This window comes from Antechinus flavipes, chromosome 1 (assembly GCF_016432865.1).
Source record: "Antechinus flavipes isolate AdamAnt ecotype Samford, QLD, Australia chromosome 1, AdamAnt_v2, whole genome shotgun sequence".
Lineage (NCBI taxonomy): Eukaryota > Metazoa > Chordata > Mammalia > Dasyuromorphia > Dasyuridae > Antechinus > Antechinus flavipes.
Genome location: NC_067398.1, coordinates 706038448 through 706053642, shown reverse-complemented (window position 1 = coordinate 706053642; position 15195 = coordinate 706038448). Strand labels below are relative to the sequence as shown.

General features: G+C 42.2%; 1 protein-coding gene across 4 annotated transcripts in view; it reads right to left on the bottom strand.

Annotated features, from left to right (window-relative positions):
• The window catches only part of BICDL1 (BICD family like cargo adaptor 1), a 148718-nt gene that overhangs the window by 25975 nt on the left and 107548 nt on the right, over positions 1-15195 (bottom strand). For all 4 annotated transcript variants that reach the window (XR_007949685.1, XM_051972914.1, XM_051972912.1 and 1 more), the window contains one exon: positions 14953-15096. Coding sequence is in view for 3 of the 4 variants with exons in the window: in XM_051972914.1 (XP_051828874.1) it covers positions 14953-15096 (144 nt within the window). In the remaining variant the exon portion in view is untranslated. The remainder of the gene's footprint in view (positions 1-14952; positions 15097-15195) is intronic.

Sequence of the window (15195 nt, the reverse complement as noted above, 5' to 3'; positions counted from 1 at the left end):
CTTTCCAGGGATGTTATGGGGATCAAATGAAATAACACACATAAATTTCTTGGGAACCTCAAAATGTCAGTTATTATTATTGCCCCTCTTGAAATTGCAGGCTTTCATCCTCCTCTTTTAACATCCACATAGTAGCACTACGCAGTAATGACAGTATGATTTGCACATTGTAGTAGTATTACACTGACCACATTACCACAATGTGGCTCATAAATCAACTTTGAATAACAATCGACATTTCTATAACTCTAAAGTTATGCACTTCAAACAATTTAAACATACATTTTTATTTCTATTTTTGATGTATTCCTTCTTCTTCCCCTTTCCTAGAGAAGTATAATTTATAATAAAAGAGAAAAAATAAATTTAACCTGACCATACTTCCAAAAAATATGACATGATGTAAATTCTTTTTGGCACTGACTTCTGTGTGGCAATATGTCTAGTGGTGAAATCACTGAGTCAAACTTTATGGAAATTTTAGTCACTTTCTTGTAATAATTTCAATTTTCTTTCCAGAACAGATCAATCGACAGCTCCACCAACAATGCCTTAGTCGCAGGGATCCTCAAACTACAGCGCGGGCCAGATGCAGCAGCTGTGGACATTTATCCCCCTCACCCAGGGCTAGGAAGTTTCTTTATTTAAAGGCCCACAAAACAAACGTTTTGTTTTTACTATAGTCCGGCCCTCCAACAGTCTGAGGGACAGGGAACTGGCCCCCTATTTAAAAAGTTTGAGGGCCCCTGCCTTAGTGTATCTACTTTTTAAGAACTCCTCCAAAATTGACTATTGCCATCTTTTACACTTTACATTCATTATCTTATTTGAACCTTACAACAACTTTGGAAGTTTGGTCACTTATGGATGTTTCTCTCCCTTCCTCCTTTTTACATATGAAGAAAATGAGGCTTAAATAAAATGGCAGAGATGGGATTTCATCTGCAAACTTACTGTCTCTAAGTTGACAACTTTATTCACTACATCATGCTGCCTCTTAGGCCTTACTGGTGATATGACCAATGTTGAGACCGAAGGGTCTGACCTTATTATTTGTCTTGTATTCGAGAAGAACTAGATTCAAATCTCAACTGAGACACTTAGTTGTATTACTTTGGCAAGTAACTTCACGTCTCTTAGTTTCTTCATGTGTAAAATGGGAAAATAAAATTGTTCTGAGTCTTCAAAGAGAAAATGTATGAAAAGTGCTTTAAAAACCCTGGAGTGCTAGGGAAAAGTCAGCTACAATATTAATCATTCTGTTATTATTATTAATTATAAGGAACTAAAATGATGGAGAAGCAGGAAGAAGCAACAGTGAGCTCTATCTTATGATACCTCCAAACAGTTATAACTAGGACTAAGTCCTAATCAAGAAATCCCCCCCAAAATCACAATGACTCACTTTTTTTTCTCCAAATTGGCTGGAGAAAGGCCTGTGGACAGAATCTAGACATAAATAGCCATGAAAAAACTAATTCTAGCCCAGGGAAAGGTTATGTGTGTACCTAGGGCAGGAAGAGATCCCAAATCAAGTACAGAGAGACTTAAACTTGTGTGGAAAGCAAGAACAGATGAAAACTGCTCAAAGTTTTTCACTCGCTACCTAGTTCTAGGTCATAGATCCAGGGCTGACTGAGGATGGGACCTGGGCCTAGGGATGACGTGATGTTTCAGGGTGAGAAGTAATGAGAGCCCTAGGCTATGTACTGAGCCAAGAGCAAGTTGAGGAGAAAGCTGCTATGTGGTTGGATTCTAGGAGCAGAAGAGGCTCTCATTAACAGCTTCTGGCCCAGTTTGATATTATGGTAACAGGAAAATTCAAGAAATAAATTCTGAAGAGAAGAATGACTCTAAAATATCTATGAGCATAGCCTCAAGATAAAACACAGTTTAAACACAAATCCAACTAATCTCTAAAAGAGATTTTTAAAAAAAGGTTAAAAATGTCTTTTATATATTAAATGAGAGGGGCAGCTAGGTGGTACAGCAGATAGGGCACCAGCCCTGAAGTCAGGAGGACCTGAGTTCAAAGCTGGTCTCAGACACTTAACACTCCCTAGCTGTGTCATCCTGGCCAAGTCACTTAACCCCAATTGCCTCAGCAAAAAATAAATAAATAAAAATAATAAATTAAATGAGAGTTGTAGAGGAAAAAAATTGGTAAAGAAATTATATCAATGATCCTCCCTGATGTTCTGCTAGGCACATGACAATGTTCTCTTTTGTTTTGAATTCTCTTTCTGTTTTTCTTTTCTTTTTTTTACTCTTTCTTTAAATAAAATAAATTTGAAAATACAAAAAATAAAATAAAATTGGAAACTTAAAAAAAGAAAAACTCAACCTAGATAGAATCTACAATCATGTGGTAATCAAGGTAGATTCATTTCAGCTGAATTGGCATGCTGCTGCTTGTTTATTTTAAAATGAATTATATCAACTGAATTAAACAGTTATTGTAGTAAATTCTTGATTTCATTTAAAAAATAAAAAAAATTACATGAATGGAAAGGGAATTAATAGCTTAGCACAGAAGGCTCAAATCCTTGCTTACGCAACAAAGTCTTTGAATATTAGAATGGACCAACTAGAAGATAATGACTCCATGAAACAAAAAGAAATATTAACACAGTCAAAGGACTGAAAAAAATAGGTGAAAATATAAGAGGACTGACCTTGAAAACAGATTAAAAAGAAATAATTTGTTCAGAATTATTTGATTACATTAAATCATTGACTAAGAAAAGGGACATATTTCAAGAAATATTTCAAATTTCAAGAAATCAGAAACGAAAACTGCCCAGATATCTTAAAACCAAAGGGCAAAGTGAAAACGAAATTTAACAGACAGTTCCTGAAAAAAACCTCAACATTAAAATTCTTAGGAACATTATGGTTAAAATCTAGAGTTCTTAGATCAAAGAAAGAATAAATGCTGCAAGTAGCCAGAAAGAAAGAATTCTAGTATTGATGTGTCCCTTCTTCTTGATGAATGATGATTTAGCAGCCTGCACTATAAAGGAGCAAAGAGCTTGGAATACAATATTCCAGGGTGTGTGTGTGTGTGTGTGTGTGTGTGTGTGTGTATCACAGGATATACAGTCTTACAACCAAATCCAGCAAAACTGATTATAATTTTACAGGGGAAATTTCACGCAATAAAGGTTCCAAACATTTCTGATGAAAAGACCAGAGTTGCACTGAAGCTGTAAAGTGCAAACACAGGAGTCAGTCATACAAATGCTATTGTTGATGAGTTGTTTTTTCAATCACGTCCAACTCTTCATGACCCTATTTAGGGTTTTCTTGGCAAAGATACTCGAGTGGTTTGCCATTTCCTTTTCTAGCTCATTTTATAGATGAAGAACGGAAACAAACCGGGTTAAGTGATTTGCTCAGGGTCACACAACTAATAAGTGTCTGAGGCTAGATTTGAACTTATGAAGATGAGACTTCCTGAACTCCGGGCCCAGCCTCCTATTCACCGTGTCACTTAGCTGTCCATTCAAGTGTCTACAATGTGCAAATCATTGTGCTAAGTAATATTGGGGATACAAAGAAACTACAACCTTTGCATTGAGAAATATAAGAAGGTAAACATGAATGAACAGTGAAAAAGAACTAAATGAGGATAAACTGTTTACATTCTAATTGGAGAGAGGCTGTGTGTGTCTCCTTTGACCCTTATTACCATGAGCTATCATAGAGAAACTCCTGATGGTAACAGAGGACATAATTAGAGAGAGAGCCTGGCAGTGGCTCTCGTCTATCTTAAAGCCTCAGACGCTTACTAGTTGTGTGACTTCTGACTTTTAATAATTTGTTTAAGGTCCTATAGATAGAGAGAGGATTTAGATTTAAATTTAGATTTATTTTTAAATAGTTAAGGTGATGAGCCTGAAGCTGATTCACTCTGAGAGCTCAAGTCAATGCTATCCAATGATCACTCGTCACAGGTATAATGAGCACGCTATAATAATAATCATTTTATATTATAGATTATATATCATATAATTATTAATTAAATGAATAAATAATAACTTACATCCTTATAGCATTCTAAGATTTACAAAGTGTTTTACAATATGGAATATGTGATGCTCACATACAATAAGTACTATTATGATTTCTTTTTTACATATGAGGAAACTGAGTCTGAGAGGAGCAGAATGATTTGTTCAGAGTCACATTAGAAAAGACTTGAGTTAGGATTCAAACTAAAGTCTCCCTGACTTCAAGTCCAGCACTTTGTCCACTGTGTTATCTAGATTCTTATGAGATGTTAACTAAAAGAAAAAGTAACTCGAAAGAATTTTAGTAATATTCAAAGAAATGCTAAATTACTCATGGGGCGATAGAGGAAGAGTTGGGAGCCATAACTTTGAAGGGCCTTATTACTGATTTGGGACTTGCACATCACTTAACACTTCTGTGCCTCAGTTTCCTTTTCTGCAAAATGTGGATTATGCCTTTCCTGATTTCCTCATATATTTGCTAAGAGGATCAATCCAATCCAATCCAATTGACATCTATTAAACATCTAATAAGTCCAAGTTGTTATTTGTCCTTTGTTCTCTGAGGGATAATAGGAGCTGTCCCTCTGAGGACCCAAGTGGAACTGGCCCGTTGGGCAACACAACAACTTTTCCTTCCCTCTGACCACAGAGAGTACCATACCCTTACCCGGGGGACTCTGCCCAAAGGCTTATAAATTCTGATCAAGGAACCTTTGCAGGATATCTGGGGGTTTATGGGTTAGTTTTCTTTCTTAAGAGCTGTTTTAAACACTGGCTCTCATTGATTGGCCAGTTAACAATAGGTCTTTCTTTGGTCTGGGCCCTGATTAGCTCAGGATGAATGTAGAGAGCAATTGTTTCTATTTTGGCCAGAAACCCTAAGGGTCTTCTCCGTCCAGATACACACACACACACACACACACACACACACACACACACACTCTCTCTCTCTCTCTCTCTCTCTCTCTCTCTCTCTCTCTCTCTCTCTCAAAGACAGACAGACAGACACACACACACACTTACACACTCTCTCTCTCACATACACACACACACACTCTTACACTCTCACTCTCTCTCTCTCTTACACACACACACTCTCACAGACAGACAGACACACACACACTCTCTCACAGAGAGACAGACAGACACACTCTCACAGACAGACAGACAGACACACACACACTCTCACAGACAGACAGACACACACACACTCTCACAGACAGACAGACAGACACACACACACACACTCACTCACATACACACACACGGAATGATTTTGCCCTCTGCTTTTCCAGTTCACTTTTCAGATGAGGAAATGGAGAAACAGGGTTTCATAGCTAGTAAGTGTCTAAAGCCAGGTCTTCCTGATCCCAGACCAGGTGTTCTGTCCACATGTACGTATGCTTTCACATGTGTTTATGTTCTGGCCCTTTCTACGCTGGCTCCTTCCTACTTTTCCCTTCTTCTTATACTTTTCCCACACCCACTGTTCCGCCATGGCTTGCTGTTCCATACAGATGACACTGCAGTGTCACTCTTCAGTTATTTTCACTGGTGTATACACACCCCCTCCCCATATGTTTATGTGTATATATATGTATTTGTGACTTGCAAATCACTTAGCACCCCTGTGCCTCAGTTTCCTTTTCTACAAAATGTGGATTATACCTTTCCTGATTTCTTCCTCTCTCTCTCTGTGTCTCTGTCTCTCTCTGTCTCTCTCTCTCTGTATATATATGTAAAAGAGGCCATTTTCTGTCTCTCTCTCTTTTTTTTTTTAACCCAGCCTTAATCACTAATCAAACCTTGCCTCAGTTAAACTGAGACCTGTTAAAGATCTGAGCTTAAAAAGGTCCAGGTCTCCCACTGCATCCTGGACTATCTCCAGTCGTCCTATATGTGACCACTGGACCAGGACAGTTCTGAAGGAGAAAGGGAAGCAGTGACCTTGCACAGCCTCCCTCCATCAAATCTAACTTGATGTTATGGCCTTTTTTGAGAACGAAGGACAAACAATTACCATAAAGCCCTGTTTGCCTTTCATTGGGTCCTCAGTGTCCAGCTTGTTGCCTGACACAGACTCTATGTTTAAGGTGTCACTACTCTCCATGCAGCTGGCAAAATGATTTCCCCAAAGTGTAATTCTGACTCTGTCACTCCTTTGCTCAAGAAGCTTCATTGGCTCCTTATTGCCTCTGGGAGCAAATAGAGTCTTTTACAACTGGGCTCCAACCTGTTTCTCTATATTATTATACATCATGTCCCTTCTCACACACTCTGGAAGCTGCCTCGGCTGCTCCTTTTACTACTTTTACTACTATCATTTAAGATAACAGAGGATCAATTAGGTCTAAAGATGAAAGGGACTTCAGAGACCATTCAATCCAACCTCTTCTTTTTACAGATGAGGAAACTGAGGCAGACGGGGTTAAATGACTTGCTCAGGGTCACGCAGCTAGTAAGTGTTTGAGGCTCGATTTGAACTGTGATTCTCCTGACTCCAGGGCCGAGGACCATCTTATTTTAAAGGTGGGGACTGGAGGTCCAGGGAGTTAGGGACTGGCTCAACATCACACAGGTTACAAGTATTGAACCCGAGGCACTGATCCCAGAAGGAACACACCACGGGGCCGGACACGCTCACTTCCAGTCCCAAATCTCTCAGTTCCACCTAAGTCTTAGGGTTCCAAAGGGCTAAAGAGATTCATAAAGAATTGTCTTTCCTATAGAAAGCTTGGCTTACTGGAAAGAACTCTGGATAGAAAGACCTGAGTTCAAATGCAGCCTCAGACCCTTATTGGCCATGTGACCCTGGGCAAGACTCTGAATACCTCAGTTTCCCCATCTGTAAAACAAGGACAATAGCACTTATTTCCTAGGATTGTTGTGAGAGTCCAGTGAGACAATATTTATAAAATGCTTCTTTAGCACAGTGTCTGACTATAGTAGGTGCTGTATGAATGCTAGCTCTTTATATCATTGAGCCTATTCTTGATATTATTATTAATGGATAATATTTAATAATAAAAATAAAGTTATTAATAATAACTTTTATTATTATTAAACATTATTTATAAAGAAATATTTATAATCTATTATCTATTTATATATATAATTTATAATAAAATTATAAATATAAAACATAATAATAATAATAAAAGTTGACACTCTGGAAAGAGATACACAAGTGAGATTATTCCTATTTTAGAGATGGATAAACAGAGGCTCTAGGAGGTTAATCACTTGACTGGGATCACGTGACTCATTTCAGGTGTTTTGGGTAAGAGTTGAGGGGCGACACATTTTCAGCTAGTCAGTATTGGAGACAGGAGTCAAGCCTGGCTGCTCTGATTCGAAGGCCAGGACTCTGTCCAGGACACCGCCTGCACTTGGATCTATTAATAACCCCTAGGGCCGTAACAACTCTGAGCCACTTCAGAACTCTGATCCGTGCAAGAACCTGGGAGGACCAATCATATCCTGGCCCCTCCTAGCAGAGACCCCATTGGCTGCAGTGCAATTCTAACATCAGACAAGACCAACGTGTAAATCTGATTTTCCTTGACAATATTTATTATACAAGAGAAGATGTAAATACTTTTTTGGGGGGGAGAGAGAGGCAGAAAACATCAATAAAGAAGAAAAGTATGGAATAATTTTTAAAAATATAAAGTGGAGAGCAGAAAGAAAATCAGAAGGGGATACCTGAAGACTCAGGAAAACCTGAATTTAAATCTAGCCTCAGAGACTTACTGGGTAAGTTGCTTTCACCACTGTCTGCCTCAGTTTCCCCATCTGTAAAATGGGCTAATAACAGTCTTTACCTATAACAAGCAAAGTAGAATATTATCAAGTTAAATTCAAATTTCATATAGAATTCTCTTTTTTTCCTCTGGTTTTCTTCTTACATAGAAATATTTGTGCTCATTGTTATTCCTCGATTTTTTTGTAATTTTTAAATTTAATATTTTATTTTTTTCCTTCATCATATGTTAAAATTGTTTTTTTCCCCAAATTTTGAGTTCCAAACACTTTCCCTCATCCCTGCCTTCATGGAGAAAGCAAGTAATTTGACATAGGTTATCCATGTGAAGTCATGTAAAACACACAGAGTTGAATTTTAAAAATAACCTTGGACAAATTTCTTTTTGACACTGGGCCTCAGTTTCCACATCTGTGAAATGGACTGAATGACTTTGGTTTCTTCCAGCTCTAAGCCTGCCATCCTAAAACACCTATTTTATCCAGAGAGATAGACTCCTTGAAGGCAGGGCTGTTCCCTTTTCTGCCTTTGTATTAATGCCTAATACAGTATCTGGCAGAATATGAACTTCATAAATGCTCGGTGACTAACTGATCTTCCCTAGTGGCCCAAAGTTGGTTGGGAGCTCTAGGAAGCCTTCCCTGGGTCTCAGTTTCCTGATTTATAAAATAAGGATTGGACTAAATGGCCTCTGAAGTCCTTTCTGACCTGAGGGGGAAACTGAGACCTAGAGAGATAAAGCCGGTTGCCAGGTGGGAAGTAGATGTGCTTGTGAGCCTAAGCAAGCTCCATCTTCCAGTCTGGACACAACCATCCTGCTCACAATAGCCGATTGTTCTAGCTGAAGCTGCATCCACAGGAACTCAGCCCAGCTGGTCATGACCGATTGGTCGCAGATCTAGAGCAGAAAGGAGCTAGAAGACTTTGGAGTTCATTCTCCCTTTTCATTTTACAGAAGGGGAAACTGAGGCACAGAGAGGTTAAATATTTATTCAGCTAGAAAGAGCATTGTGACAGAGATAGGGCATAGAATTCAGATCTGGGCAGGTCCTCCTATCTGAACCTCGGTTTCTTTTTCTGGAAAATGAGGGTAGTGGACTAGATGGCCTATTAGCTTGGGATCCATATGCCTCTAACCCTGTGAGACTCTGATACTCTGTCTTCAGAGCCCACTTAGGGCTGTTCCCAATGTTAGTTCCAGCGCTCTAACCACTACCCACCCTTGCCCCCCTAAACCAGTCCTGTGGAATTAGGTTCTTAAACAGCCTGCCCGTATCGTGGCTCCCCACTGCGTTTCTGCAATTCAGTAAGAAGGCCCCCCTCGGTGAACCTCCTCTTTTGATATATCGAGATGCTCCGGAGCCGATGCGTTTTTTCATGAGCCGACAGGCAGAAAGCGCCAGAATCAGAATGTTAATTAGGCTTCTAAATCAGAGAAAACCTCTCTAATACCAGTAAATGGACCCCATCTCCTCCATTCTCTCCCGGCAGGTTGGAAGATTTAGCTCCGACTAAATCTGGGGGGCCAGAAGTCGGCAGGTAGGAGAGAAGACCTAGAATGTTTTGACCTACTTCTTTCGCCTCCAGGGTTTTAGGGTTCTAGGTCCAGAACTGGACGATCATCCTCAGTGGTCATCCTCCTCATTTTACTGATGGGGAAACTGAGGCTCATCTCGTGCAGCCCCTTCATCTTGGAGAATATAGCACATCACAGATAGAGAGCTCGCAAAGAACTCATCTAATTTTACTGATGGGGAAACTGAGGCTCATCTCGTGCAGCCCCCTCATCTTGGAGAATATAGCACATCACAGATAGAGAGCGCGCAAAGAATTCATCTAATTTTACTGATGGGGAAACTGAGGCTCATCTCGGGCAGCCCCCTCATCTTAGAGAACATAGCACATCACAGATAGAGAGCTCGCAAAGAATTCATCTAATTTTACTGATGGGGAAACTGAGGCTCATCTCGGGCAGCCCCCTCATCTTAGAGAACATAGCACATCACAGATAGAGAGCTCGCAAAGAATTCATCTAATTTTACTGATGGGGAAACTGAGGCTCATCTCGTGCAGCCCCCTCATCTTGGAGAATATAGCACATCACAGATAGAGAGCTCGCAAAGAACTCATCTAATTTTACTGATGGGGAAACTGAGGCTCATCTCGGGCAGCCCCCTCATCTTAGAGAACAGCACATCACAGAGAACTAGCAAAGAATCATCTCATTTTACTGGTGAGGAAACTGAGGCTACAGACTTGTCCTGGATCGTCAGCCGGTAAACGTTTGAGGCGCCTCCGCCTCTACCCACGGACACATGGCTCCAATCGAGCCTTTGCCCAGCCTGACCTGCTGACTCAGTCTGTTCTATTGCTGGTATTTCATGACTTCAAAATAAATTGTGATGAATAACAGTTTTAAAAAAAGAATTAGTGGCCCCGATTCCAGCGCTTTATTTGTTCTCCAGTCTCTCCCAATAATCTCATCTCGCAGAGAAGGAAACGGAGGCCCGGAGAAATGAAATGAGGTCACTCGGAGAGTCTATGGCTGAGCTGAAATCGGAACCGAAGCCCTTGGACGCCAAATCCAGCATTCTTTTCATTGTGCCGTATTTTGGGAATGGAAAGCACTTTCTTTAACATTAAGGAGCTGAGCCCAAGGGTCTAATTGCTCCCTTTCCGACTGCCAGAATGCAGTTTAGCTAGGACAAGTCACAGAGTCTGGGTCTCAGTTTCCTCGTCAGTAAAATGAAGGGATGTGGACCACATGGCCTGTGATGGCCTTCGAGGTAGGTCCTGAGGCTGAGGTGGGACAATACATCTGCCTGGGGAAGGATCCCCAAGGTCACTACTTCAATGGGAGGGCACCCTTGGAGCAAGAGAGGAGCACCCAGCGCTGCAGGTGCAGCCTTCCTCATTTGGCGCCCGGGGCAAAGCCCGGCTCTCCATGATCAATCTAAGTTGAGAAGTGCTTGCTGAGATCCAAAGAGGATGTATAACATCTTGGTGTTGGTACAACGGGCCTATAGCCAGGAGAGTCTTGGGTCAGGTTGTTTTTTTCCCTTTAGATTTCTCTCTTGACTGAATCTTTTTTTAAAAAATCTTTTAAAATTTAAATTAAAAAAAAATCTCCAGTTAACCTGTAAAACCCATTATTTACATTTGGTTTTAAAACCTTGAGTTCCCTTTCATTTTACTGATGGGGAAACTGAGGTCACCGAGGTATAACTTGTCCTAGATCACTCAGCTGGGAAGCGTCTGAGGTAGCACCTGCCCATACCCACGGAAACTTGGTTCTGATCAAGGCTTTGAGAGGGTCCATGTGAAGTTATACAAAACATTTCCTTAAAAGTCACATTGTAAAAGAAAACATAAATCATCCTCTGCAAAAACTTTTTTAAAAGAAATTCGATACCTGTTCGGTTTGAATTTAATTCTGAATTTCAGAATTCAGCATCAAAATTCTGACTTCCCAATAAATATGTTCCTAACATTTTGAAAGAAATATGATAAACGTATTTCGATATAACCCCTTGTTTATCGTGTTGTTTTAAAAGGAACTTTGGAGTCAGTTTGCAAAGTACGTAGACTTTCATTTTTAGATTTTAGAGCTGAGGGGCTCCATGTCCCGAGAAGGGGTCCCTAGGTTTTTGCCGGGTCGCCAGAGGGGTCCATGTCGGAAAAAATCAAAATAAAAATGTTAAGAAGCCTGGCTTATGACTGGCTGTGGCCATGGTGAATCAAGTTCCCTTCTCTAAGTCTGTGGGCGCCCTTTATGGGTCTCATATTCGTCTCTCTGAAACTCCTCTCTTGAACAGACTCTAAGGTTGGTGAGGGAGGGACTATTTGCTTTTGTCTTTGTGTCCCCGGCACAGAGAAGCACAGAAAACCTGTGCAAGTGAGCCTAAGGAGGGGGTGAATTTTAATGGCATCAATGTGTCTGGGCAGCCCGAAAAAGAATGAGGATGTGGGCTGTCTAGCGTCCAGGACCGGGGGGAGCGCATGCGCTCTCTCCATAGGAAGGAAGGAAACCTTTACGAGCACCTACTATGTGCTGAGCGCTTTACTAATACTAGCTCACTGGAGCCTCATGACAACCTTGAGGGGTGGGGCTGTTATTGTCTTCATTTTACAGATGAGGAAACTGAGGCTGAGGAGAGGGGCTGACTAACCTTTAGCCCAAGGTTACTCAGGGAGTGTCTGAAGCCAGACTTCTTGACTCCCCGGCGCCACCTAGTGCCGCAGAGGAAATTACCAGCTGGTGCAAAGAGCCGGGGCTGGCCAGTGGGCCGCCCCTGAGGATGGCGGGGCTGCGGCGGGGAAGGAGGAACCCAGTGGCGATTCACTGACTCTCCTGCGAAACAGCCCCTGGAAGCTCCCCAGCCTTCTCCATTTCCCGGAGAGTGCGCAGGGAAAAGTGTCTCCTGGAAGGGACGTGCAGCCAGACGCAGCCCACGGAGGGCGGCCGCTGCCATCCAAGGGCGGATCAGCGCTTCTCCCCCGGCCCGCTCACGCCGGGCTCAGCCCCAGCCCCCCCAGCCTACAGACAGCCGAGGTCCCCCAGGAACAGGGTGTGTGGGGGGAGGCAGGGATCTCAGTTATGTAATCACTGGATCCCACAGCAGGGGAGGGGGGCAGGGATCTGAGGCCATGTAACCCCTGGATCCCACAGCAGAGAGGGAGGGGGGCAGGGATCGCAGTCATGTAATCCCTGGATCCCACAACAGAGAGGGAGGTGGGGCAGGGATCTCAGTCATGTAATCACTGGATCCCACAGCAGGGGAGGGGGGCAGGGATCTGAGGCCATGTAATCACTGGATCCCACAGCAGAGAGGGAGGGGGGCAGGGATCTCAGTCATGTAATCCCTGGATCCCACAGCAGAGAGGGAAAGGGGCAGGGATCTCAGTCATGTAATCCCTGGATCCCCCAGCAGAGAGGGAGGTGGGGCTGGGATCTCAGTCATGTAATCACTGGATCCCGGAGGGGGGCAGGGATCTCAGTCATGTAATCCCTGGATCCCACAGCAGAGAGGGAGGGGGGCAGGGATCTGAGGCCATGTAATCCCTGGATCCCACAGTAGAGAGGGAGGGGGGCAGGGATCTGAGGCCATGTAATCCTGGATCCCACAGCAGAGAGGGAGGGGGGCAGGGATCTGAGGCCATGTAATCCCTGGATCCCACAGCAGAGAGGGAGGGGGGCAGGGATCTGAGGCCATGTAATCCCTGGATCCCACAGCAGAGAGGGAGGGGGGCAGGGATCTGAGGCCATGTAACCCCTGGATCCCACAGCAGAGCTCTATAGATGGAAGGGACCTCTTCTGGAGATTCCAGGAAGTCATCTGGTGTAACCCTCTCATTTACAGAGAGGAAACAGGGGAAGTAACCTTCTCAAAGTCACTGGCAGAGCTGGAATGAGCACTCAGATTTGCTGACTTGGCTTTCCCAACGCACCACATTGCCAATGATAAAGACCACCATTTCTAATAAGAATAATCACTGAGGCCTAGCTGTACCAGATCTAAAATTATATTATAAAGCAGCAGTTACTAAAACCAGCTGGTATTGGCTAAGAAATAGACTAGTTGATCAATGGAATAGGTTAGGTTCAAAGGACAAAACAGCCAATAACTTTAATAATCTAGTGTTTGACAAACCCAAAGACCCCAGTTTTGGGGATAAGAACGCATTATTTGACAAAAATTGCTGGGAAAATTGGAAATCAGTATGGCAGAAACTAGGCATTGACCCACACTTAACACCGTACACCAAGATAAGGTCAAAATGGGTTCATGACCTAGGCATAAAGAATGAGATGATAAATAAATTGGAAGAGCATAGGATAGTTTACCTGTCAGACCTGTGGAAGAGGGAGGAATTTCTCCAATTGATAAATAGTCAAAGGATATGAACAGACAATTCTCAGACGAAGAAATTGAAACTATTTATAGAATATGAAAATATGCTCCAAATCATTATTAATCAGAGAAATGCAAATTAAGACAACTCTGAGATACCACTACATACCTGTCAGATTGGCTAGAATGACAGGGAAAGATAATGCGGACTGTAGGAGGGGATGTGGGAAAACAGGGACACTGATACATTGTTGGTGGAATTGTGAACACATCCAGCCATTCTGGAGAGCAATTTGGAGCTATGCTCAAAAAGTTATCAAGCTGTGCATACCCTTTGATCCAGCAGTGTTTCTACTGGGCTTATACCCCAAAGAGAGACTAAAGAAAGGAAAGGGACCTGTATGTGCCAAAATGTTTGTGGCAGCCCTGTGTGTAGTGGCTAGAAACTGGAAAATGAAAGGATGTCCATCAATTGGAGAATGGCTGGGTAAATTGTGGTATATGAATGTTATGGAATATTATTGTTCTGTAAGGAACGACCAGCAGGATGAATACAGAGAGGACTGGTGAGACTTACATGAACTGATGCTGAGTGAAATGAGCAGAACCAGAAGATCATTATATACCTCAACAACGATACTGTTTGAGGATGTATTCTGATGGAAGTGGATCTCTTCGATAAAGAGAGCCTTAATTGATCAAAGATGGACAGAAGCAGCTACACCCAGAGAAAGAACACTGGAAATGAATATAAACTGCTTGCATTTATGTTTTTCCTCCCGGGTTATTTCTACCTTCTGAATCCAATTCTCCCTATGCAACAAGAAAACTGTTTGGTTCTGCACACATATATTGTATCTAGGATATACTGCAACCCATTCAACATGTAAAGGACTCTTGCCATCTCGGGGAAGGGGTGGAGGGAGGGAGGGGAAAAATCGGAACAGAAATGAATGCAAGGGATAATGCTGTAAAAATTACCCTGGCATGTGTTCTATCAATAAAAAAATTATTAAAAAAAAAGAATAATCACTGAAATTTAAATATGACTTTAAGGTTTTTTTTTTTTTTTTAAAGCGCTCAACATCCATTCAGTTCCTTGAACCTGAAAAGAAACCCATGTGGTAAGTGCTTCGGGTCTTATCTCCATTTCCTCCAGTCATGGGAATTAGCTAAGATTCTACCCTGAGCTTTCCAGATGCCGTATCCAGCCCTCTAGTCAATATGGCACACAATATGGCAGGAAAACTCCTGCTTGGGTACTGAGGGGACCAGCAGGCTCCGTGTGCCCCTTTTCCTTTTCAGCTGAAGAGACACTCACCTGGCTGTGAAGTCGTTGCAATTCTTCTAGGCTCTGCCTCAGTTTCCCTCTTTCTCCTTCCATCAGTTCCCTTAGCGCTCTCGAGTCCTCATTCGTTTGTCTTATTTGCTCTTCTAAGGCATCATCATCAATTCTCCGGGAGCTCTGGTAGAAAAAGAGACACCAACAAGTCAGACATAAGGAGAAGGAGCGGGGGAAGAGAGAGAGACAGAGATAGAAAAGCAGGAGAGACAGAGACAGAGA